Source organism: Thunnus albacares, chromosome 18 (assembly GCF_914725855.1).
Source record: "Thunnus albacares chromosome 18, fThuAlb1.1, whole genome shotgun sequence".
Taxonomy (NCBI): domain Eukaryota; kingdom Metazoa; phylum Chordata; class Actinopteri; order Scombriformes; family Scombridae; genus Thunnus; species Thunnus albacares.
In genome coordinates this window covers 6,865,215-6,891,758 of record NC_058123.1, presented here as the reverse complement: position 1 = coordinate 6,891,758, position 26,544 = coordinate 6,865,215, and the positions used below count along the sequence as shown (strand labels likewise).

General features: G+C 40.6%; 2 protein-coding genes and 1 long non-coding RNA gene across 5 annotated transcripts in view; 2 read left to right on the top strand and 1 right to left on the bottom strand.

The window, feature by feature from the left end:
• Window positions 1–386: 386 nt before the first annotated feature.
• Window positions 387–21,321, top strand: arsb (arylsulfatase B). 3 transcript variants are annotated; one of them, XM_044334350.1, is made up of 8 exons: window positions 389–1,093; window positions 1,609–1,795; window positions 1,907–2,097; window positions 2,980–3,187; window positions 7,917–8,160; window positions 10,103–10,173; window positions 15,938–16,069; window positions 16,198–17,435. In XM_044334350.1, the coding sequence occupies exons 1-8, from the start codon at window positions 833–835 to the stop codon at window positions 16,449–16,451; spliced, it is 1,548 nt and encodes a 515-aa protein (XP_044190285.1). In that variant the 5' UTR covers window positions 389–832; the 3' UTR covers window positions 16,452–17,435. The 3 variants fall into 3 exon arrangements, with proteins under 3 accessions (XP_044190287.1, XP_044190286.1, XP_044190285.1); XM_044334352.1 differs by lacking the exons at window positions 15,938–16,069; window positions 16,198–17,435 and adding an exon at window positions 21,011–21,321 and having other exon boundaries at window positions 387–1,093; XM_044334351.1 differs by lacking the exons at window positions 15,938–16,069; window positions 16,198–17,435 and adding an exon at window positions 10,369–10,979 and having other exon boundaries at window positions 387–1,093.
• Window positions 21,322–24,474: 3,153 nt separating this feature from the next.
• LOC122968631 lies at window positions 24,475–25,547 on the bottom strand. The gene is made up of 2 exons (XR_006398854.1): window positions 24,943–25,547; window positions 24,475–24,720 (listed from the first exon to the last, which is right to left on the bottom strand). It is a non-coding gene; the product is annotated as an uncharacterized LOC122968631 (long non-coding RNA).
• Window positions 24,714–26,544, top strand: part of lhfpl2a (LHFPL tetraspan subfamily member 2a) — a 46,052-nt gene continuing 44,221 nt past the window's right edge. The window contains exon 1 of the mRNA XM_044334001.1: window positions 24,714–24,909. The gene's annotated coding sequence lies outside the window, so the exon portion shown is untranslated. The remainder of the gene's footprint in view (window positions 24,910–26,544) is intronic.

Below are 26,544 nucleotides of genomic sequence, written 5' to 3'. Positions count from 1 at the left end.
ATGGTGCTGAAATTAAGTCTAATAAACCGACCAGAAATTAAAGTTTTATGTGTAATTTCCACAATTTTAGCTCACAAACACAAATGGTTGGCAGTTGAACAGAAATGGTGTGTTGATGCCACTTTTCCCCCTCAGATACAGTCCTTAAAAATGTTATAAACTTATTTTATTCTTAAATTAATTAAAATAAATAAAGCATATAAACCTGCCTTTCCCCTGCACCAGTTAACAGCCCCGCAATGAAAAATCTTGAAATAAAAAACCCATGGTTGAACTTAACCCCTGCTGTAAGGGTTCGGACAGGGAGCGGCGAACTCCTCGCACCATTCGCGCGAAGTTGACCTCTGGGCCGTTTTATGTTTATTAAGGGAAGCAACCAGATGCTCTGATCGTATTTATGTTCAGCTCAGTCTTTAACGCAACCCAGAACCAAGCAGAAACGCAATTTCTTTCTGTTATTTCCCTCCAGTCGTGTCTTTTTCTGCTGAAGTCTAAACCTTCTCAAGTCGTGCGGAAGCGTCTTCGCGTCAATTCGCGCCGTTTCGGGCGAAGTTGCTTCTAATTCGCTCTGCGCTCTGTCTCAACACTCGAGAGCTTCCGTACATTCACGTGGTTTCACGACTTTTCCGGCCAGCTGATTGGCTCCTACAGCTGAGGCAGTGTTTTCAATCTTCGGGCATACAGGGAAGTGACAGTCAGACGTGGATGTGACCTCGATTCATAGCTGTAATTTAGATATTAGACAGTGAACCAGCCATGTTTATCTTTCTTCTAACGCTATACGCAGCCTGACGGACTTCCTCGTTTACTTTCTGACAACTGAGCTCAAAAAATGGCCAAAAGACAGTCGCATTGTTCGCTCATCATCGCTGCTTTGATCATAAGCTTTTCTTCCGTCGTAGCGGCTCGGCAGCCTCACGTCGTCTTCATCCTGGCAGACGACTTCGGCTGGTATGATGTCGGATATCACGGCTCCGAGATCAAGACACCAAACCTGGACAAACTGTCTGCCACAGGAGTCCGGCTGGAGAACTACTATGTGCAGCCTCTGTGCACCCCCTCCAGGAACCAGCTCATGACCGGAAGGTACCAGGTGAGATCCACATTCCTGCTGGGTTACAGGGGTTGTTCAGAGGGTCCTGCGGGGTCCCAAAGGTGGGTGAGGGTCTGGTTTAGTAGGTGCAGGTGAACACAAGGGTTAAGTTGTAATAAATGTGGCATTAAGTTACTCCTTCCTGCACAAAAACACAGATACCTGTTTACATTTTAACCTGTTAAGTTTGCAGAGACTATTTGGGTGATATGACGATTATTTTCATTAACTGCAGTTCAGTCAAATCAAAAAACAAAGAAGTAAAGAGGAACTTGAGTTGCTTCCGCATCATGATAACAGACTCCAGAACAAAACTTTCCTTGCGGGGAAAAATAATCTAATTTGGACTCTGACGGAAAGTCGAACAAGAAGACAAAGTCGCTTCATTTCAGGACGTTTATTCGGAGACTTCAGTTTGCATCACTGTCATCACAGACGCTGCTGGTTCCCTCTTTTGCTATTCTTACATATTGACATGTTGTGCCATTATTTCCTTTTAACCGCGTCTTCCTCAGATCCACACAGGCATGCAGCACCAGATCATCTGGCCCTGCCAGCCGTACTGTGTGCCTCTGGATGAGAAAATGCTGCCTCAGCTGATGAAGGAGGCGGGCTACGCCACGCACATGGTGGGCAAGTGGCACCTTGGCATGTACAAGAAGGACTGCCTGCCCACACGCCGCGGCTTTGACTCGTTCTTTGGTGTGTATGTTGTTGAATAAACATCTCAGAGAGCAGGATTGAATCCATTCCCAAGATATTTATAACTTAACCCATTTTATATTTGGATGATCTGCCCACTGTGTGTTCCAGGTTACCTGACAGGCAGCGAGGATTATTACTCTCATTTCCGCTGTTCTCCCATCCACGCTCTGAACCTGACTCGCTGTGCGTTGGACCTCAGGGAAGGAGAAGAGGTCGCCTCCGGATACAAAGGAGACTATTCCACTGAGCTGCTCAGCCAGAGAGCCATCAGCATCATCGCCAAACACAACCCCAACAAGGTGACGCACACTGATATTTGATATGATTAATTCTTTAGCAGCTGACACTAACTTCTTCAAGTTTGTCTTATGTCTTGAAGCGACAGAGAGAGAGGTTTTGCTTGCTGTAGCCGTTCCTCCTGTCGATACTAATGAGCTTTAAATGTAAGTGATGGGGGACAAAATCCACAGTCCTCCTTCTGTTCTGCAAAAATACATTCCGAAGTTTATTTGTGGCTAATATGAGGCTTCAGCTGTCCAAGTTAATCAAATCAAGTGAAAGTCTTCCACAGTAACAGTCTGTTAAGTACAAAATTTCCTCTCTGTGTTCAGCCTGCTCTGAAACTTAGTTTACAAACTCTACTTCCTCCTTGTGATGACGTCAGATTGTTTGCACATTTTCACAACAGATGTCCGTTTCCGGATTTGAGCTCAAACATGTACGGATGTATTTGAGAAGTTTATATTTTAAGAATGAGAAACAGAAGTGAAATCTTACTACTATTATTTGTTTACGCAGCCGGTGGAAGCTTCCTGAAGCTGACCAATCAGAACAGAGTGGGCTCATCAGGAGGCGGGGCCTTAAAGAGACAGGAGCTAAAACAGCCTGTTTCAGACAGAGGCTGAACTGAGGGGCTGCATAAAGGACCAGTATAAGACAAATAAGGAGTTTTTTTAAACTGTATATCATGTAAAGATATTCCAGTAGAGCCCCAGAATATAAATATAAATCTGTAAGTGTGTATGATACATCTCCTTTAATCAAAGACAATCATCTCTGTCTGCAGACAATAAAAACAACCTTTAACCTTGAATAAACTCACACACTCATATTTTTTTTGAGCCCTGCTGACATTAAGTCACTAAGGAGAGTCTTCACGTTTTGTACTCTTTATCTTTCAGCCACTCTTCCTCTACACGGCGCTGCAAGCAGTCCATTCACCCCTGCAGGTGCCGGACCGCTACGTGGCCCCCTACAGTTTCATCAAAGACCCTCACCGCAGGCTGTACGCCGGCATGGTGTCGGCCATGGACGAGGCGGTGGGCAACATCACCCTGGCTTTGCAGCAGGCAGGACTTTGGGACAACACGGTCCTGGTGTTCTCAACAGGTATGTTTCTGCACAGAGGCTCACTTTCGCTGTCATAACCTGGATTTGAACCCTGGTTGATATGAAAGATGATGAATGACTTTAAAAGGATCTACATGGTAGAAATAAGTGCTGCTTATTTCACAAACTAACGATAACATCTTCTTAAATGAAAAGCCCTGCAGAAACAAAGCAGTAATTTCAGCAAGCAGTGAAGTAATGAGATAAATCGTAACGTAAGCAAATATATATGTATCCCATAAAAACTTTCTCAGTCATTATAATCTTCCTCAAACAAACACCGGGCTTATCCGAGGCAGAAGTTTCTCATATGCTTCTTTTTCTTTTTCTCTTCTTTTTCTGCACTTCTTGGTGCTCAGGTTCAGACTCAAACTCAGATTTTAGACTTTGTCTGTAATGTTAGGCTAACGTTAGGTCTTCATTTTGCCCATAGATCAGTCTAATGCAAGTTAGACAGTTTTACAAAAGATTTATTTATTTTAGGCATAAAAAGATATCTAACCTGCAACCAGGCCGCAGTCAGACTGAAATCCATCTTGTATGTTGTGGCCAATAGCTGGGTGGGGTTGTAAATATAAACTGTGGAAGCTAACAAGGCTAGCGTGCTAACAACAACAGTCCACAAAGTTGTCAGTTATTCAGCTTTTAATCAAACACTTCACTGTCATAAACATTAAGGTCACTCCAGACCAACAGCATCTCTTCTTCTCTGCTTCTTGCATTATTCTGCTGTGCAGTTATAAAACAAGAACATAAACAAACAGTATTTCCTGGGATCTTTTCCAGAAAGCGGGTTTAACAACCTCTGAGCCTCTGAACTTTGAGTTGATGAACCCTGAGATGAAAAACTCAGAGTTTTAGGTTCCAGATCAGCTGATCAGAGTCAATTCAATCAACTCTGAGTATTTTCACCCAGAGTGTAGCGTGTGCATGGTGAATGAAATAAAAGCCATCGTCAATGGTGCTCCGATACTACGATTCACCACGGCAACATGTAAATAAAAGGCAGTCTCCATTTTAATCCATATATATAGAGATATTAATGCGTGTATATGCAGACTGGGCATTTACCTTTTAAAAAACACAGCAGCAGTGACAGAACCTGAGTCAGAGCGGAAAAGAGTTAACTAGTTGCACAACAAAGTTTTATACAGCTTAGTCCATTAATTCATCATTTACCAGACTTTCATTTCATTAATGGATGATCTTACTGTGTATTAGGCTATACAGTACATTTAATATATAGCCTGTAAATATATTTATTCAGTACAGGAGGAAGCAACTGTAGATGAAAAATATAAATGAAGGTATCGAGGGATCAAACAGATGAGACATATTTTATATAGAGACGTGTGGTTTTAAGCTCATTCCGATCCAGTTATAATGAGTTTGGTGATTTGCTGTTTTAAAGGTGTCGGTTTTTAAAGTCTGCAGCTGCACCTCAATCCTGCTCACTAATATATATTAACATGATGATAGAAATGTTCCATCAGTGCGAGCCATCACATCATGAGCGACAGGTGTCTGATCAATGTGTCACAGAGTCACAGTGTTATTAAAGAACGACATGCATGGATTTTATTCTGAGCTGAGCATGAATTCACACTGTGTAATATTTGAATGTGAAGGCAAAGACCGATGTTCAAAGAAATGACTGCAAAATTAAAAAAAATAATTGCAAAAGTAACACCAAATATTGTAAAAAGGCTGAATGTCTGGAGTTTTGCAGGAAATTGGTTATTAACCATTTAGTAATCAAATTATTTTGTATTGAACAAGTCAGCAGTTCACCAAATATCACTTACTATAAAGGTACAATCTTAGTTTAGGGGTTTCACATGTTAGTATTTGCACTAAAGACAAAGTACAGCTGAGGCTGATGGGAATGTCAGTAGATTTTCTAGTATACGGTCATAAAACAAAGATACATTTTTGACCTGATGATGGCACTAGATCAAACTTTAAGGCGTCAGCAAAGTTATGAGTATGAATGTACATGATTAACTGAGCAGGTCACCAGGTTAGATATGAGTTCAGTATGAAGCATTAATGAACAATTTAGCATCTTCTCTAGAATCTGGTGACTATTTTTAAGATGTAAGCTAATGCTGCACTTCATTACAATCCTACAATTCCTCTGGACGAATGAGCAAGTTTAACACACAGATGGGACGATCAGGTGAACGCCTCCGAGAACACTAATATATATTTTCCACTTCTTAATTTATTTGTTTTCCCAATAGATTCTTTTATAGCGCGCCAGAATGGAAACCAAATCAGCAGGCGCCAAGTAAAGAGCAATTACATTTTATGTCAGCAGAATAGAAAACCACATTTTCTGTGAGTATCAAAGCCAGTTTTCCAGAGGTTGAGAGTTCAGGTATAACAGCAGAAAGGTTTATTGAATGAATTCATTAGCAGTTTCGATAACAAGATTGAAGAAGGAGCAGATGGAGCAGACATCCCTGCATGTCTGGTCTCTGCAACATTTCTCAGCTGTGATTTTCTCCACCAATCCAGGACCTGGTTACACTAAAAAAAATGTTGTTGTAACACTCTGGATGTCCACTAGAGGGCAGTCTTTTGTTATATTTACTCTAATGGGAGCTTTGCTTTCTCTCAGGAACATTGTAAAGCAGGAAGTGGAGATTAAGAAACACAGAAAGTAATCACACTGATGGAAAAATAAATTCATGTAGACCACTGGAGTCTCAGCACAGTTACACCTTGATTGCCTATTAGTTTAAACCTAAAAACAGCCATCACACAAACCTCTGATGAAGACCATAATGTGGTCTAGATGAGGGCTAAAACCATTTTAAACCAAGCAGTTAATACGGTCCAAGCAGCATCACCTAAACATTTGCCTGCTCACGGGTTTCCACATGTGGAACTTCTAATGGTTTGCATCTGAAGTAGGTAACTCCTTTGAACACTGAAGGTTATTTTTAGGAGGTTTTGGGATTTAAAAGGGTAATTAGAAGACGGGGAACAATGCTGTGAAAGTAAATTGCGAGGTTTTTATGCCTGTGGTGGGCTGCGGTAGGTGGCCTGTTTCATTGTTCTTCCACACATTTGGTTGGCTCTGGCTCGGAGGGTTCAGCCAGCCATATGCCGGGCAGACACCGACTCTGCTGACGGGGTCTGAAGCTCAGGAAGAAAAAAAAAAAATCCAAATACTTCCTGCTTCTGTGTAAATGTGATTCAGAGGTTATGTAATCACTGATTGACTTTGGCTCCCCTGTGATGTTACCAGGATATGGTTCATAAAAGCAAAAAAACATCCTTTACCAAAAATAGATACCTGTTTATGATCTATATTATCTTTATTAGTCATTATTAGTCATATTCCCAGCTTATATTTTCCATTTTTGTCATTGTCAAGCTCTTATCAGTGACCCACGCGTCAGTCTTAACGGGAAAGAAATAAAAGAAATAAGCCCTGAACTTGGGAGGACCCTGAGATTCCTTTATGATGAAATTTTCTGCAAACCGACTGCCTCACCGGGGCTTTTACTGTAAGCAAATGAGCGAGCGAGCTTGAGGAGAAACTTGGGGAGCTGGGAAAGAGAGAGTTTTGGCCTGTTAGAGGGAAGCAGCTTGAAAAGGCATTAAGGAGCAGACGGTCTTTTCCAGAACAGTTCGGGAATCGACACAGACTACTTCCTGGACTTGCATGACACTCTGCTGCTGAAAGGGAGTCCTGTCTGGATGTGATTGGTCAACAGTGTTTATACTGGACCGGCTTATTGGGACGATGACAGTCAGTCCAACTGCCTGTGTGTGTTTGTTTAATGGTTGGCTGTTATGCAGGAGGAGTATAGCAGGGCGGACAAATGGATGAGCATTGTTGTGTTAGTCAGCCGGTCGGTCGGTCGGTTTAAACTCATATATCTCAACAGTTATTTGAAGGATTGCCATGAAATTTTGTACAGACGTTCATGGTGCCCAGAGGATGAATCCTACAGACTTTTGCGATCCACTGACTTTTCCTCTAGCGCCACCAAGAGGTTGACATTTGTGTTTTTTTTAGTGAAATGTTTTGACAACTTTTGGACATTCATGCCCCACTAACTTTTCATCTACCACCATCATCGGGACAAAATTGAACTTTGTGTTATGACCATAAACCAGCAAAACTGACGACATTCCCATCAGCCCCAGCTGTACTTTGTGTTTAGTGCTAATTAGCAAATGTTAGCAAGCTGACACGCTAAACTAAGATGGTGAACATAGCTGCCAAACATCAGCTCGAAAGCATTGCCATTGGTGAGCATGTTGACATTAGCATCAAGCTAAGTACAGCCTCACAGAACTAGTAGCATGGCTGTAGCCCTATTTGTGACCTCATCACCCACATAGCGTTCCCTACGGAAACCTTGGGGGGGATAAGTAAAAACATTATTTTTTACTTGTTTCCCAGCAGCTGTTTGCACCTTTTAAAGTATTTTCATGATCTCACAGATGTCTGCTTCATGCCTGGAAAGATAAAATGTTTTCCCAGAGGAATACCAACATTTAAAAAAGCAATATTTCCACTGCTCTGTTCTTCTTCTTCACTGGAATAGACATGAAATCTGCAGTCTTTGGAAATATTTTCATTTAAACGTTGGTTTGTGGGGAATACAGTACATATACATATCCCCAAACCTCCCCATCATCTGTATTTACAATCTATCTATCTACCGGTATGTCTATCTAACATTTTACTCTTCTGGGTGTTTGACAGATAACGGAGGTCAGACGCTGACCGGTGGCAGCAACTGGCCACTGCGAGGGAGGAAGTGGTCGCTGTGGGAAGGAGGTGTCCGTGGAGTCGCGTTTGTCACCAGCCCGCTACTGAAGCAACCCGGAGCCATCAGCCACGAACTCATCCACATCTCCGACTGGCTGCCGACACTTGTTGGCCTGGCAGGAGGGAGCACGAACGCCACAAAGCCACTGGATGGGTTCAACGTGTGGAGCACAATCAGGTGAGCTGAGCTGCTCTACTGTAATGTTGGACTTTAACCGCAGAGGATTCCCCAGCTCAGAGTGTTTCTTGGGTGGCAGGTCAAGCCTGTGGCCTGCGTCTCCAGCGTGAGCGATACCAGCTCTGGAGTCTGACAGCCTGCCCTCTCTTTGTGCCTCTTTCCGATCCTTCCCCCCATGCGCACTCGCTCCAACTCCTTCTGCCTGTCTCCCTGACCCAGCGTCTTTTTCTTGTAGGAGCCCCTGCTCCCTCAATAAGCCCTTTGTTACTGTGGCAATGGGAGCTCAAAGAGAAGGAAATTCCATCAGTCATTCTCACACAAATCTGTAGTCCTTCCATCCCTCGCTTTTTTTCCCCTTATCCTCTCTCCATCCCCACCTCTGCCTCTAAGAACTATTAAAGCCTGCTAGTGGGTGAGGCCGTTAGTTTTGCTTCAAATCCTTTTATGTGGCAACATACCTGAGATGTTACTACTTGTAATTCTTTTATATGTAATATATTGAGTGGTGGAAGAAGTACTCACTTGAGTAAAAGTACCAATACAGCAATGTAAAAATACTCCATTACAAGTAAAAGTACATGAGTATTATGAGCTTGATGTAGTTAAAGCATTGCAGTAAAAGTAGTGGTTTGGTCCCTCTGACTGATATATTATTATATATGACATCATTAGATTATTAATAGTGAAGCATCAGTGTTAGAGCAGCATGTTACTGTTTGAACTACTTTATATACAGTTAGCTAGTTTAGTCCAGTGGTTCCCAACCTAGGGGTCGGGCCCCTCCAAAGGGTCACCAGATAAATCTGAGGGGTCGTGAGATGATTAATGGGAGAGAAAAGAAGAAAAAAAAGTGTTTTGATGGCGTTTTTCCTTTGTTTTGTGACATATTGGATCATTTTACCTCTTTCGGCACTGAACAGTTATTTGAATGAAACCATGAGAAGCTTAGAAGGGAAATTACTATTTGGTGAAACTGCTAAAAACTTATACACATCTGAAATGAAACAAGGCGCCCCAACTAGACTGCTTTTTTGTGAGAGGTGGCAAGCCAAAATAGTTGTGAACTACTGGTTTAATCTTTAACAACGTGTTGTATTTTATAAGATTAGTATATTTATAAAGTTAATATGAAAAGTAACTAGTAACTAAAGCTGTCAAAGTACAATATTTTAGTACCTCAAATTTGTACTTAAGTACAGTACGTGAGTAAATGTACTTCTTCCACCACTGCTGAATAATGTGCACCTAATTTCTGAGTTATCTTTCAGAGATCTTGACTTGATAAGTCATATTTGGAGCACCACATGTACTTTCCATGTTACTTTGCATTCAGGTCATCACACAAGCTGTCACTGAGTCCTGTTTGACTGACACATTATATTTGTAAACTAAATGTGGACACAGTGAAGAAGGTGAAATTGAGGGCTACAGCAGAGCCCCAGCAGAAAATCAAGGCTTAGCCTGGACCGCAAACTACTACTCACAGCCTCCACTTTACTCTATTGGCTGACGCACGTCAGCTGACCGCCGGCTGCTGGCGTTGCCGTGTGAGCTGCACAACACAGGGCACAAACTGATGTTTGTTTTCACTGCTTTACAGTTTCATCTTCTTTTTAATTGGCCGGCCTGTTACAGAAAACAGCAGGCTGACAGCTCGGCCTTTGAAATAAAAACCAAATGAAGCTCAGAACAGTAGGCGGGCGGGAGAGAGTGCAAGTTATTTTAGTTGTGTTATCAGACACTGTGGTCAGTGAGAGCGGTGCGTTTTCTCTGTGGTGGAGTGCGGTCAGAGCATATGACTGCCTGGTGAACGACGGCCAGCTGGTTTAGATTTACAGATCCCAGCGGATTTTACAGTGCATGAGTCAGACATGGCAGTGTGTGTGTGTCTGTTGGTTGTGTATCCATATGTTTAAGAGTAACACTGCTTTTTATCTTACAGCAAAGGGTTCGCCTCACCCAGACTGGAGCTGCTGCACAACATTGACCCGCTGTATATTGACATCGCTCCATGTAAGTTCACGTGTTTCGCCTCACAGGAGACGAAGCTTCTTCCAGTCTGACTGTGCTGAGATTCAAACTCATCAGAACACATCTGATTAAGAACTAATAGACGTGATCGCTCTGTGGATTTAGACAAAGTGAAATGAATTGCCTCATGCTCTGTGAGTCTGTATGTAAATGTATGTACATTATGCTCCCATCCAGACCCGGTGAAGAGAGAGTTTCGACATGAATTATGAAACACTGTCCTGCGAAATACAAACATTGGCAGAGATAACATCACTTCTCTGCAAAGCATATCCATTGCAACAAATCCTGCTGATAGGCTGAGATGATTTCACCGCTTTACGTCAATCAATGTTTCTCTGGAAAGTTATTTCACTCCGCCTTTGAGCGAAGCCTTTCAGGGACTTCAACTATAAACATGTCTGATTTACAACGTGGCCAGACGGCACGACGTAAGAGCCGGTTCTGAGTGACCATAAATCAAGCTTAAGTCTATTTGATATGCTTTTAATCAACTGGCCATCCATCACCAGGTTGGGCACCACTGGTTTAAACCCATCCATCCATCCGTTATCTATGCTCGCTTATCCTTCATCACAGGATCCTGCAGACTCTCGTAGCTCACATCCAGCGAGAGACAGTCGCCAGTTAATCTAGCTTGCATGTCTTTGGACAGTGGGAAGGAACCTACGCAGACATGTGGAGAACAAGCTAGTTTAAACCCTGTGAGTCATAATTTATCAGCATGTAATGTCGGCAACTATTTTGATGATCAAATAATCGTTTTAATCTCTTTTTTTTTTTAAGCAAATATGCCAGAAATTAGCTGGTTTTAGCTTCTCAAATGTGAAGATTTGATGCTTTTCTTTATCATACATGACAGTAAACTGAATATTTTTGGGTCTTGAACTGTTAACGGACATTTTTTTTTACTATTTACTATTATTTTATAGACAAATGATTCATCTGTAACGCAAATAATCATTAGCAACAGTTCAATGAAGCATGTAGAAGTGATGTAAACCTCATGTAACTTCTCTTCCTCTTCTGTGTGTTTGTAATTCTACTGTTTTTTTTTCCCTCTTTTCCTAACATGTCTGCAAGTATCAAGGGCTCATTGTGCGAGTCGGCGTTCACAAACACAAGACATCGTGAATCCAATTGACCCGAGTCGAAGCAGACCGGAGGCTAAGAACGGCGCGTTACATAACACTCGACTGAACTCGCATTAGCGTATTAGAAACCCACGTTATGTTTGTTATGAGTGTTTGAGATTTGTTTGAGTGGATTAAGAGTTTATGAGGAATCTGGCAGGAGGTGAGGTCTGTTTGCGGCGTCGAGATTATTATCAGTTGAATGTTCTTAATTTTCGTTTGACATGAAACATACACTCAGGTTTTCATTTCACTATTTGTTATTTCCAGCCCATAAAGAGATAAGTCGATCATAAGCCACTGTTTTATAAATACTGTCCGTCTCTAATTAAAATCCTCCACTTGTCTACAAAGGTTATCTGCATCGTATAAAAGTATTTAATTAATCAGCTTTCCTTTTTGCACGATTTAGTTACATCCTATGTGGTCACTGCACTTCTAGAAACGGTGTTTGTTGTTCTGTTTTGATCTGAGAGATGCTGATAACACGAGGGTGAAACTGTAATCAGTCACTGTTGAAATCTGAGATGGTTGACATTTGAGGGCAGGGCATATGTGTGTGTGTGTGTGTGTGTGTGTGTGTGTGTGTGTGTGTGATTGTAAGGAGGTTTCCTGGAAATGGGTCTTGTGACTGCTGAACTCCTTTCTTTTTCCTTGCTGTGAGACACAGTGGAGTGGTCTCATTCTTGTCTAAACCACTTAATATTAGGTGGACCAAACCACTTCCATCTCTGAGGAGGTAGAGGGGTTCCTGAACCAAGGCCACTATTTCTGACTTTGCGGAGGAAGCTGCACCTTAGTTGCACATTCGAAAATAGTGGAGGTGGAGGAGAAGTAGATTTTTGTACTGAAATGTTTCACAGATGTACCATAATGGGCACATAATGAGTCTTCCTGAGGGCAGATGTGCATCACCATAAAGGTATAATATAGTTTCTGATTCATCTTCTCTTCTAGCTTGTAGGAGGTATGCTAGAGGGCTAATTATTACTAATGAGTACCTTATGTGGCACTGGATTATAATTTGGTAATCTGATGCAAAAGTTATGAAAGAGTTTTCTGAAGTTTAAAATCATTCATGAGGTTTTTGCTCACCTGAAACATCTGCCTGAAGAAGTTCACTTCTTCATGAGTCAGTGTGGTAGAGCACTGGCCAGACTGGCTCCAGTTCATGTCTGTCATGTGTTAGTATACGTTCAGGCATCGGAGGTAAAAAAGGTAATTAACAGGCGACGTTTGAAAAAACCCAAAAGGCCATTTAAAAACACTTAACGTTGTTTTGATTTCCAGAATCCTCAAAGACTCTTCTAATCATCTGGATGAAAAAATATTCCATCCACTGAAAGATTAAAAAAAAAAAAAAAAAAGATTTTGAACTCGTTTCCTAAATTGCACCTCTGTCTCCGAATCCAAACAAACATGGCATGAAGATGGATAGGAAACGGATTAAAAAATCTTTTTTATCTTGCAGCAGATGAGACTTTAATGATTCTGAAAATACCGTTAAAACAGCGGCTTGTTTTTTAAAGATGTGGGTTAGTTATCTTTTAGAGAGATCTGTGACCTGAATGGATGCAAAAACTATGGCCAGCTCCTCTTTAACATGTAACGTACGATATAGTCAAAACTCTAATTTAATCCACACCTAAATCCATCAATCATATATATACATATACACACACTCACCTATATTAGGTACAGCCGAATGCAACCAATACATTAGCTTTGCCATGAAATCTACTTTTATGAAGCTTATACGTTTTTGTTGATATTATACTAAAGATATGCTTTCAAGTGTTGTTGACTTTATTGGACAGCTGATAGAGTCAGATAGGAAATAAGAGGAGAGAGAGAGAGAGAGAGGTGCATGACATACATCAAAGATCCCCAGCTGGAGTCGAGTCGGGGACGTTGCGGTTATGTAGCATGTGCTGTAACCATTGGGCCACCACAGCAATCCTACTGAATGTTTATTATTAAGGTTGTAGTGGTTAGTGTTGTTGTACTGGTACTGTACTGGTTTTTAATATTTTGGCCTCCCATATGCATCTTAACGGGGTGGATAAAATCTTAGAAACACCTTTCAATAGGACAGTATCTAGCTCTTCAGCTGCTAAATGCTCCAAATGTTCACTAGCTTGTTGCTAACTTTATTTATCTGCTGTTTTGGTGCTGGGCACGTAGTGTGCAGTTTTGTTTTCACTAAAAACAGCTGCCTGCTACACCTGGAAGCAAAAGCTGATGTAAAAAAAGGTGAAACTGAACCATAAACATAAAGTCAGGGGGCACAAAACCAAAACAATGAGCTGAAAGAGGCTAAAAGTTGGGCGATAATTCTCTGTATGTGACCTTGTCTTGTCATTTAATCCATTGTTCATATGAAAATATTGATTAGTGCAGCTTTAAGGTTTAATACAACCTACTCTCTCTGGCTTTTATCTAATGTCAAACAAGTAGCTAATACTTACTGGGCATAAATCCAAGTAAGCTCTGTTTAAAAGAAACATTATTTGTGTGGTCCAATCACTGAATAAGTCCATTTCTGAGACAAGACTGTTTATACAGCTTAAACCAGCAGCGCTCACATTATCCTCAAAGTTTACTGTTGGTCATTACCATCTAAATCATTCAGATGATAAGAAGACCCAGTGAAGGAGCAACGCCGCTGTTTTACAAGCTCTCACCCTCAAGTTTAATGTTTGGATCTTTACTGTCGGCCACCACAGTGACAACCAGCCTCGCTTGATGCATTCCAGGCCGAGATTCCTCTTTTCCTTTCTTCTCCTCTTCGCCCTCTTTCTTATTAACCCAGCCTCTCTTTTCTCTCAGTCTCTCTCTGTCTTCGTGCTTCTTTAAATTTCATTTCCCTCTTTCGATCTTTTCCCTCTCGCCTCTGTTTAGCTCATGAAAAGACCCTGTCCCCCTTTTTTTTTTTTTTTTTTTTTACATACTCTCTCCTTTCAACTTGCTTTTCAAAAAAAATCCCCCTTCTTTGCTGCCGCCCTGTGTGAGAAGAGAGATCCCGACTAAATGGGTCACAGAGGGGTCCCTGAACTTCTCGCTTGTGGAGAGAGAAAGAAGGAGAAAACACTGGACTCGGCCCAAGCCTTAAATCACCCCTAAATTTCTCCTCCGCACTCCTTCTCGCAATTTCTCTGCTCTCTACGGGTCTCTTCCCACTGTTCCTCCCCCTCTCCTCCCTCCTTTTTTTTTTTTTTTTTTTTTTTTTTTCTTGAGCACATGTGTGGATTCTCCTGCTGCGGATCCAGATGAGCAAGGCCTGATTCGAGTCCTGCGCTCATGTGAAGAATGAATGTTAAGAAATGTGTCTGTCGCTGTTTGAGGCCCCCTTTTCTTTTAAAGAAGAAAGAGTAGAAGAAGAAGAAGAAGCTCCAGCAAAGATAAATCAAACCCCGATGTTCGCATAAATCGTTTATGATCCCACCTGCTTATGTAACAGTGTTAACACCTGAATCTGGCACGTTGTCAACACTGCAGTTTACCATTTTTATGCAAGGATAGGAGCTCTACGAGTCTGTTGTTTACACAAATCTGTGTTAAGTGCGGTTCAGGGATCGCTCGGTTTTTGAGCAGCCCGGTTCAATGCATGTGAGAGCAATTAAGATACCCGCTTTTCATATGCGCAATGAATAGTGAAGAATTCAATGTCAACGCTTTTATCATGTGGTCGTGAAAAACTCTTGAGATCGGAAATGTTTTAATTCTCCAGTCATGTCGCTGCGGTGGAATGGGCTCTATAAAACAAGCTCCGATGGGAACACGGGCTTTGTGTGGGTGGAGATTTGTCTATATGCAAAGGATGTGAGGAAATACTTGTTTTTGACAGCATCTAGAGGCCAAAATTACTTGCAAATCTGTCTAATCAGGACCACATTGTCAGGGTCAGGCACGGCATGAACCTGAGAATACTCTCAAGGCCAGATCTCCTCTTTTTTTTTTAAAAAAAAACGCAGACATGTGTGCTCAACTTCTGGGAGACATTTACCGTAAGAGCCGAAATAGCTGATGGCAGGAGGCAACAGAATGTCTGGACCCCCTTAGAACGAGGATAAATTATTTACTATCGCCTTGTGCAACTGGTAAAATCATGCCATTTGGTAACTGTGACCCTTGTTCCTCATTGGCTTACTGTTTTCAAAGCTGCCCATCAAATTATTCATTGTGCTTGGCAGGGATAAAAGACTGGTGCTGAGTCAGCCACATTACCACCATATTTGTCAAATTCCTTCAGCCCTTAAGTTCCACATGTTTGAGGAAATTCATGCAGACGACAATTTCTGTTCTTGAAGGGAAGGATTGTTTTGAATTTGTTTTGTTTTTACCAGTTTTTGAACCGCTCAATTCCTGCAGTTTCATTGTTGGTTCTTACTGCACAAAAAAGACGTTTCTCTTATTGGTGTATTTATTTTTACACCTTCATTGGATACCGACTTAAACTTGGCACCGGTCTACCTACTTGTATGGTTTACATAGACGTCCATACAGGGTGTTTTGTATCCAGTGGTAGTCTAATATCTTAATCAGCAATTTCTAGTGTTTTTTTTCCAAGGTGGATGACCTCCATGATCAGCTCTGTCCTCTGCTCTCTGCAGGTCCTGGCACCAAGCGTCAGTTAACTTTGGCTCAGGTGGTCAGCGGAGGCTCCCGGGCCAACTCTGGCTTCAATGTGTCCATTCACGCGGCCATTCGATCCTCAAACTGGAAGCTGCTGACTGGCTACCCGGGTCAGTATCTCCTGTCACCCATAATGACATGTTTAGTCTGAGCGTAAAAGCGTAAAATCAAAACACACGCACCCAGACGAATGTCGACTTCTTATCTCCGCTAATGCCCTTCATCTCATTTCCTCCAGGTTGCGACGTTTGGTTCCCCCAGCCGGGCCACAACGGCTCCGTGAAGGTGGATCCGCTGAAGCCTATAATGCTGTTTGACATAGAGAAGGATCCAGAGGAGAGGAATGAAGTATCAGCTCAGTTCCCCGCGGTCGTGGACTATCTCCTCACCAGGCTCCAACACTACCAGAAAAGCGCGTCGCCGATAATCTTCCCCGACGATGACCCCAGATGTGACCCAGGCCCCACTGGAGCCTGGGGACCCTGGGCTTGAATGGAGATGATGAACATTATGATGGGTTTTTAGCACTTTGTGTACTGTGATTTACAACAGATTCTTGCAGCTTAGCACAGCAAGAATCTCTCATGTGGAGAAAAAAATCAAGTTTTAGAGACATTTTTAAAAAAAATCTATGATGTATGATTGTGTATGATTGATGTATGAGTGTATTTTAAGATAAATTATGTCTATCTGAAAGACATCTGTTACCATCACATAACAATTTCAAACATTCTTAATTCGATCATACTGATTTTCAAAAGAAAATATCTCAGCAGCCAATGGAGAAACAACATTTATTGACAGACAGGCGCTGCTGTTATTATTGATCTGTGTCTCAGCTCTTAAATACTTCCAGTGGTTTAGTAGGGGGATTGCGTAAACTCTGTTAGCTACACATGTTGCTGATTTGTAAAGACTATCTCCCTGCTGTTTGAGGTATTTGCACTTCATTTATCTACCGTTGAGAAGCCGCAGACCCCATGTATGTGTCAAAACACAAAGCCGCACAGAAATAGCAGGTTGTATTTAACCTGGGAGAAATATTTCACCAAGCAAACAATGTTTTTGGTCTTTAAAGCAACACTTAATATGTGTGAGAAGGAGTAGATGCACATAATATTAGCCAGACTTCAGAATTGAATTTACTGATCTATATTTTTATATTGACAATGGATGAAATGTATAAAATGGGAAAGGTATTGCTTTTTGGATTCTGCTGTGTCCTTCAGCTTTACAGCGTTTAAGCGTCTTTCAGCTTATTGTTTTGGTTTTAGGGCCTCAAAGTTTTACTATTTTGGTCCATCAGCGTTGTTTCCAGTTGCATCAGGCAGCTGTTTGTAATTGATGTCTTTTTAACTGTACCCTTCTTGCTCAGCACCAAAGAGCAAACAGACAAAGTTTAGCGACCAGCTGGTGAACATATTGGAGCATTTAGCGGCTAAAGAGCCACATATTTGTCTCAGGAGTTAGTGGAGACCAAAACAGAGCCACAGTGAGAGTAAATATTGGACTTACATTCACCATGTGGACACAAACACGACTCCAAATGAATGTTAATGTTGCTCCGTAATTGCTGGATGTGTAAATGGGCAACTGTTTGCTAACATGTTTGTCATATGAACTTTTTAAGGTGTTAAAATGTCAATTATGTGTTTACAGTTCATAACTCTGCCCTCCAAGTGGCCAAAAGATCTGTATAGTACATTTAAAGATGTTTAAAGGGGACATATCATGCACATTTCCAGGTCTATATTTATATTATTTACACGTAAATTTTATTTTATTTTAGTTTGAAAAACTCTTTATTATCACTCTTTACTAGAAATATCTCATTTCTCAAATACATCCATACATGTTCAAGCCTGAATCTGATCTGAAATATACAAGTGAACGTAGAGGTAACTTTGAAAAGGAGCAAGTTGAAGCCCTGACTTTTGACTTGAAGGCGGCATTTTTACATACGTTAACCTAAAGTTTTGGAACTTTAACCATGTTTAACATAGACATCCGACATTAAAAGAGTATAAATATAACAGAAAATCACAAAAAGCATGATATGTCTCCTTTAAAAAATGACTTGCTTTGAATTAATTGTTCACACCACTATTTATGCTGTAAGTGCCTTCTGGTCGAAGCTGAAGATATGTCACCCAATTTGTGTGTTTTGTTCCAGAAAACAAAAACATACATAATAAAGAGGCTAAAATGCCGTGAAACAGACTGAAAAAGTGTCATTCTGAACTCAAATATTCACTTTTCTCCAAGTGCTCCTCTTTTTCTTACAGTTGCCTTAAAATTAATGAGTAGGTGCTAAATGGGTTAGCAGTGTATTTCTGTTTGGAGGTTGAAAATGTGAGGAATTTCTTGTGCACTTCAGGTATCTCTGATGTTATGACTTCAGCTATAACTCCCACATGCCAGTCATTCATGAATATATCAATGTACTGTTCTCATGGAGGTGATTTCCATCGAGGTATTTGGATTGTTGTGGATTTTGTCCCACATATTTAATCTGTTAGTCACCCTGTCATGGAAAAGAAGCATGCCGCACAAACAAAAAAATCAGATACTTTCAAAGGGTAGTTTGCATATTTGGAGTCTGAGCGGGAGGAACTAATTTCCTTAATACATACATCCTTTTTGACCTTTGGCCCCTGGTGTTTGACCTCCCACTGGCAGCAGCATGCAGACTACCACAGGAAATGCTCCCTGCAGAGAGCGGCCCTGTCCTAATGCGGGCTCTGACCCTTAACCTGCCATGTGAATTGATTGGCAGCTGAGCAAGGCAAACAACAATGATGGTTACTGAGGAAAACAGTAGAGCTGTGTAGGCAGGGGTTAAATTGGGATTTGTTAGGTGGGGGGCTCTGTGGTTTCAGGGTTGCCACCGGTAGACACGTGTGTGCGCATAGACTACAAAAATCTGATTGATATCATTTGACAAAACAGATAAAATATAACAAGGTGAGACAAGCCTCTGGTCTGAACACTATAACGCTAATCAAAATCATTCGAGATACTGTTGGCAGTGCACAAAACTACAGCTGATGACAATAAAAGACAAAGACAGCAAGCTAGTTCCTTTTCATGAATTAATGTTATAGCTAGGAAATGGTCAAACTAGCCTTCTGCTCAAACCACGATGGTCCTGACGATGCTGAGGGATTAAATACGTGCTAGCTTACTTGACAGTTTAACTCAAACTAGAGCTTGCCAGCTAGCTTATTGTAACAGTTAGCTACCAAAGATTGGAGGAAACCTGCTGCAAACTATCTTGTGTTAAAGTTTTAATAACATTTTGTAGAACTGAAACATTGTTTAAGCAGAATATCAGAGTAATTTACATTCTGTTATTAAACCTGTCGGTTTCTGACCTATTTTTCTACCTACCTTGCCATCCACCTATCATTCTGCCATCTGTGCTGTCTGACTGGCTGACAAGTGACAGAGGTCGCTGACCTGCTAAGTAGCTTTTAAGGAAACTTATTGACAAAAAAGGGAAATCCTGTGAAAGTTCTGATGTTTTCAAGTTCTTACATCACCTAATTTAGGCCTATATTCTCTACTGCTATGAAGAAAACATGTTTTAATCATTGCTTGAATTATTAAGACCGTCGGCCTTTTGACTTTACTTGACTTGACTGATCCAGATGACTGTTAGCTTAGCTTAGCATAAAGACCAGAAGCAGTGGGAAGCAGCTAGCCTGGCTTTGTCTAAAGGTAACTAAATCTGCCTACCAGCCCCTCTAAAGCTCACTAAACCGCTTACTTAACAGCTCGCTAGCTGTTCCCCCTGTTCCCGGTCTTTATGCTAAGCTAAGCTAACAGTCTCCTGGCTCCTGCTTCATATTTAGCGTACAGACATGAGAGTGGTGTTGATCTTCTCATCTAACTTTTCTTAAAAAAACAAAAAAATCTCAAAATGTCAAACTGTTCCTTCAAGGATATTTGGAAACTATGAACACGAATCTTATCCTCCCTTTAAGCTACAGACCTCCCCAATTAACTATTTGCTTATGAGAACACGTTAACCCGTAGATTGAAAAAACAATCTCAACCCAATACTTACAGCTTTTTCAACTCTATCACACATCATCCTCGTCTTCATCAGCAGATGTTTGCTCAGTTGTGTTGCAGATGGGCATTGACGTGGACGCTGACTGTTGACATGCGAGCTCAATAGCTGTTACTTCTGTCCGATGAAGACCATGCAATAGGGTTGAAAGCTTGAGTTTGTATTGTTGGGATTTGTCAACCATTTCCAAGAATGAGCTTTGATGCTTATTTAATGAGATTTTTGGCCATACTTTCCTGAATTATTTATGTAGTAACAGTCAGCCCATATGGCTTGCCCAAGGGAACTGTGTGATGCCACTCAGATGCTTAAATTTTAAAAAACCTAATTACTTTTTTTGTATTTAATTTTTATGAATTCTTGTTTTTAAAGAGTAGGTGTGACTGTTTGAACTCATGCTCAAGTGTCTATGTGCTTATAAAAAGACTATTTTCTACCAAAGCGGCTGTTAAATGGAATTTAAACTGGGATTTTGGTAATGGGCGACTACCAGAATACCACATGATTATTTTATGTTTCTGAGAAAGCGCTTCTTAGATTGCTGAGGCTATAAATTTATCACTTGCTTGTTCTGTTAGTTTACTCTAAAATCAAAACTCTGCATTTCAGGATGATGGGATAGTTCATTTAATTAGACGTTGCCAGTGCTTGCCATTTGTCTAAAAACCGAGGCCTGTGAGTTTCTCAGCTGGGCTGCAGACCACTTTTGCACTTCTCATCCCCGGTCTGTGGTGAGCTACCCCTCCTGACAAGTTATTCCATCTTCCCTGCTTGTCATTATGAGCAGCCAACCTCAACGGTGTCACAACTCGTCTCCTCCTCATACTTTTCAAAGTGGTTTTGGTGTGTCTTTCACACTTAATCCTGCACTTTGACTCGGCCCTGTGAAGTCTGCCTCACAGAGTGACAAACACTGAATCAATACTGTGATTGGTCGGCTCGACGTAGCCCTGACCCTTGTGTTTTGTTTTTTCAGCTGTGACGAAGCTATGTGTGCCTCTGGTGTGATGCCCCTGGAAGATATGACAGTGTAAAGATATGGGCTGCCGGCGTGAGGCTCAGATGTTTTGATGGTGAGCACACGTGGGACACAGAAACGGCTGCCACCCTTGATTCCCCTCTGGTATTTCCACAAAGAGAGATTGAAGCCCTGAAGAAGTGGGACTGGGACTGGAATTCCAAACCAGATTGTGTCTGTCTGTCTGTGCTGCCCTGCCTGTGAAAACAGATTAAAATCATACTGACCACTGCAGCCAGGAATGTGTTGAACCTTGAGCCTCGAGGGGGGAAATCCGACAGCTCATCACACCTAACAAAAAAAAAAAAAAAAAAAAAAAAAAAATCCCCAAACAGTTGCTCACAGTGCAGGAGGACCACCACAGAGAGTGAACTAATAAAAAAAGTGCAGAACACATTCAACAAAACTTGATGAGTCACTAAAAGGAGACATTATTAGACAGAAGGCTTTAGTTATTGGGTGCAACTTGTACCTAAAACATTAACTAATTTTTAAGAGTAATTACAGATAGAAGCTTTAGGAGATGAATTCATTGCAACTGCATTCTTTCTCAGTTTTCAGTCTTAGTAAAAGTTCTTTGTTTTTTCTTCTTTCCTCTCCCATTAATCATCTCACGACCCCTCAGATTTATCTGGTGACCCTTTGGAGGGGCACGACCCCTAGGTTGGGAACCACTGGACTAAACTAGCAAACTGTATATAAAGTAGTTCAAACAGTAGCATGCTGCTCTAACACTGATGCTTCAGTATTAATAATCTAATGATGTCATATATAATAATATATCAGTCAGAGGGACTAAACCACTACTTTTACTGCAATACTGTAACTACATTAAGCTGATAATACTTAAGTACTTTTACTTAAGTAGGATTTTAAATGCAGGACTTTTACTTGTAATGGAATAGTTTTAAATTGCTCTTTGGTACTTTTACCAATTAAAGTAAATGAGTAAATGATCTGAGTACTTCTTCCACCACTGTGGGCTGTAATTTAAAGCAAAATACAAAACCAGTTTATTTAATGGAACATATAAATGGAAAAAAGCATCTCATGCTTGATTTTGCAGCTGTTAGAGTTTAAAGTCCATCCAGATTTCAAGCAGGGAAGATATCCTGTACCTCAAACTACATTAAATGGAAGAATGGGTCATGTAGTATTACGATAATTGGAGTATTTGCTGTACAGACTACTGTGCTTTCAGTTTGTCTGTCAAACCAAAGGTCAGTCAGAGTAACAATGATCCCAGGAACTGGATGGATAACATCAGGGCTGTTATTATTGACAATAACTGCAGAGCTGTTTAGCCAGAAACTCCCTGACCGAGTCATGAGACTTCCCTTGTGTTTTCACTCCATTCAAGTCTCATTTGACTGACCAAGGAGCACAAATAAGAGGGCACAGAGGCCCTGGCACCAGTTGTTCCCTTCCTAGTCACAACAGTCTGAAAATAGTCCATTCACACTCATTCACTGTCGTGCAAAGCATGCAAGAATATACAAAAGTTGTTGTTTCGCACCAATCCTGTTCTTCAAATGAGCCAACAGCACATCCTTACAGTGTCCTCTGTGAACAGATTAAGGGCCATATATTTCTGTTGAATTTGCCAACAATAGAAGCCTGCAGACTGGGAACGGGAGATGGGACATGCATAGACACATGTCTGGAAATAATGCTAAGTATGGCGTTCTGCCATGCAGCATATAGAAGGACATGTTGGACGTTCAGAATGTGAGCTATCTGCACTGACTCATATTAGTTGTGGGTCTTTGGCTCAGCTGTTAGCCTCCCAATAAAGGTTAAGACTGAGATTTAGAGAGAATGTGACATGTAGGCTAGCCAACTGTCCATGTAATACTGTGTGAATGGCTCGTCTTTACAGGGTGGTAATCAGAGATGGTGAGTAACGTGCTAAGACAACAAAAATCTCTCTCAGCTGCTTTACACAGATGACACTATGTTCAATTAATCACTAAATTATTAATACTTTTAAAGAGGAAATTAGATTTTGATTGCGGCCTTAAGAACAAATCCCATTTTTCAGAAACTTAAAATCACTTTATGACTGCATTTGTTGTAATGCAGATTTGCAAATTACAGTTTGCTTTGCTTGTTCGCTGGCTGTCAACTAAAAGACTGCCCAGTCTGAGCTACTGGTTGCTACTAAACCAAACATGGAGCGCTGAGGATGTGAAGGGTCAATTAAAAAAGAAAGAGATACCAAATGTCATATTCTAAAACTTTCATCAATTGGACAATTTACAGTTTTAAGTAGCTATAAACGTAATATTGTTCAACTTATGAAGTGTAAAAACTGAACCTTTAACCCCAGTTGTACATGAATTTTATATAGGAGCCTATATAAAGCCACCATACATGTGGTATTCTGTGCTTCCCTCTTCAGCTGTAGTGGAAGCATAATAACACAGAGTAAATTTTGCACTAAAAAGATTGTAACGTCAGAAGATATCCACACTGAAGCCGCATATTAGTGTCAGATAAACTTTGGAATTTTTTGCACAGTAGGAGGATTGTGGATTCATCACTGACACATAAAGTTAAAGATGTTTTAATGGTCAATATGAACAAGAAGAATGGTTACAGCAAGAAAAACCTGTTTTAATGTCCATATGGGCACCAGACGGTTTTAAAACAGACTTGATAAAGTGTGAACTTATCCTTCAAGGCAAACTGTACTTTAAGTATCAAAAGTAAAAACTCACCATGCAGACAAATTGACCCCATCGGTGTATTATTAGTGGTTTGGTATTTTTAGTTTGGTTGTCTTGTTGTGTAAGAAGCAGTTTACTTGTGGACAAAGTGGAGCTAATTACAACTTCTACTGTTGGGTAGTTTAGTTGCAATAACAATAGGTTGATCGTATATTTTGTATATAACGTCTTAATCTGCAGTAACTACAGCTGTCTGATGAATGTAGTGGAGTAAAAGTACAATATTTTCTTCTAAAATGAGTGGAGTGGTGGTATAAAGTAGCCATTACCTCAGTCAATTTGAAATACTCAAGTGAAGTTCAAGTACTTCAAAACTGTGCTTAGTTACACAGCTTCCAACATTACAGTAGTGGAAGAAGTACAGAGACCTGTAACTTCAGTAAAAGTAGCAATACCACAATTTTACAAGTACAAGTTCTGCATTCAAAATCTTACTAAACTGAAAAAAACTTCAGTATTGGAAGCAAAATGTACTTAAAATATCAAAAAGTACATAATTAAAGTCAAGTAAACTCATGCAAAATGGCCCCAATTACAGCATATATATGTATAGACACACCACCAATACTGATTCATTGAGCAACAACAATTTATAATGTTAGATAGTTGAATCAATAACAATGCATATTTTAAAAGCTGATGATATGTTTCAGGTATAAAATATTGATCTGAAAAGTGACTACAACTGTTAAATAAAAGTAGAAAATATCGTCTTAAATATGCATATAAAATAATATACAATATATGATAATACGTGTGATTAAATAAGTAATGAATCCACATGAGTCCAGTTGCAGAGCAGCAGTGATTGGTGGATGGGGGGAGGGAGCTGACGGATCCAGTCACTCCCATCCCAGCAGCAGTCTGTCTGGCTGAGGGGGACGGAGGAGCCGCTCATTCTTCTGTGGTCCCGGAGAAAACGTGGAGGATGAAGAGACACTGAGGAGGAAAAGAAAAACAAAACAAAAAAAAAAAGAAAAGAAAATCAAGCCAGGATCGAGTCTGACAACTTAAAAGTGCACAAACTTCTTCGGAGACACAAGAAAAATCCTTCATCTTGCTGGATTTCAGAGGCGATCCTTTCAAAAACCGCACAGCCAGCAGCAGCAGCAGTGGCCGCAGATACACGTAAGTAAGATCCGCTTTAAGACAAAATCTCACCTCTCTTTACAACTACTTTTCAATAACAGCAATAGAGAGGTGATCCGTTTCTTAAACAAGCCCTCGTTGGAGCATCTCAGCCACAAAAATGCGACTTTCACCCGAGTTTTTCCACGTTTTTCCGACTGTCAGAGCTGTGAAGGGGAAACTCGTGGCAGGAAAGCCGAGCAGACTGATGCTTTGCCAGTCAGTCAATGCAGCTTATTATGACCCAGTGTCATCAGGAGTGACACTCATCTGTGACTTTTTGCCATGTAATTAGTCCATTATTAGAGTTTTAAATCATATATGTGTCTCATCTGTCTTTAATGAAACCTTACATGGCTGACAGTGCACATGGTATATCAATATAGATGAATACAAGAATGGAAATTGGTTTATAAGTTGGACTTTGCATACATCTAGGACTGCAAGTGAGGAGTATTTTCATTATTGATCCATCTGCCAGTTATTTTGTTTGATTAAAACTGTCAGAAAATGGTGAAAAATATCAGAATTTAGGTAAAAAAATGTCCTGTTTAGTCTTGCAAACAGTCCAAAACCTTTAATATATTCAGTATTGACTAAGTGAAGACTGCTGGGGTTGACACCATTATTGATATTTGAGAGTTTAAGAAATTGATTTTCTTTACACAACCTATGACATAAATGAATATTTTGGATTACCAGGTGTCCTTGAATCAGTTTTTTTTGTAACAATTGTGACCAAGAAATGTACTGGGCGGTGTATTTTACAGTTAATATAAACTCTCTGGTGAACAAACTAAATAGTGACACTATCAAAACATATTTGGCACTTCTGTACTTTGATTTCATGTCATTTATCTGCTGACATATGTCTGCATTGAGCTGAAATCGGCAGATATATCGGTCGGACTCTAATGTTCGCTTTACTTTCAATAAGACAAAGACAAGCAATAAATCCTCAGTAAAGAGGAGCTGGAATTAGGTATAGTTTTGTATTATATTGATCAATTGATCGACTAATTGTCTCAGCTTTACATACAACCGTGTTTTATTTTCCATGAAAGCCCCATCAAAAGCATCATAAAGCTCAAACACCTGCTCCTGGCACTGATTTGTTACCTGAGTCTGTGGACGTATTAAAGGTCTAAGGTTGCTCAACTTCAAGAGAAAGTCTGTCAGTGGTTTTGACAAAGTGCGACACAGATTCTTGTCTTGTTTTTTTCGTGTTGTGTTTCAACAGTAAACCTGAGAACGGGTTCCACCTGTAAACCGGTGTTTATGTGAGAAAGAGAAAGGGCTCCTGAGGGCAGAGATCTTTTTTATGTTTGAAGTCTTTGGGCCATAACGTAACCAAAGTCAGAAACACTGTCATGTATTTTGTTTAAGGACGGCCCTACTTTCCTTTTTTCTCCTTGTCTTTGCTGATTTTTTTTTCCACACGTGTTGCTCTTTATTGCAATATTTTAAGTTCATGAGAGATGTAGTATTGTTGTTCCAAACCTCAGTCACTGATTCGTTGTGGTAGGAAAGATCAGAGCCATATGAATGGTCTGTTTCCATTTGGAGTTTGCTCTCTCTGCTAATGGATGAACAGTACAGATGTGTAGCTTTCTATTGTAAATTGATGTGCTAAAT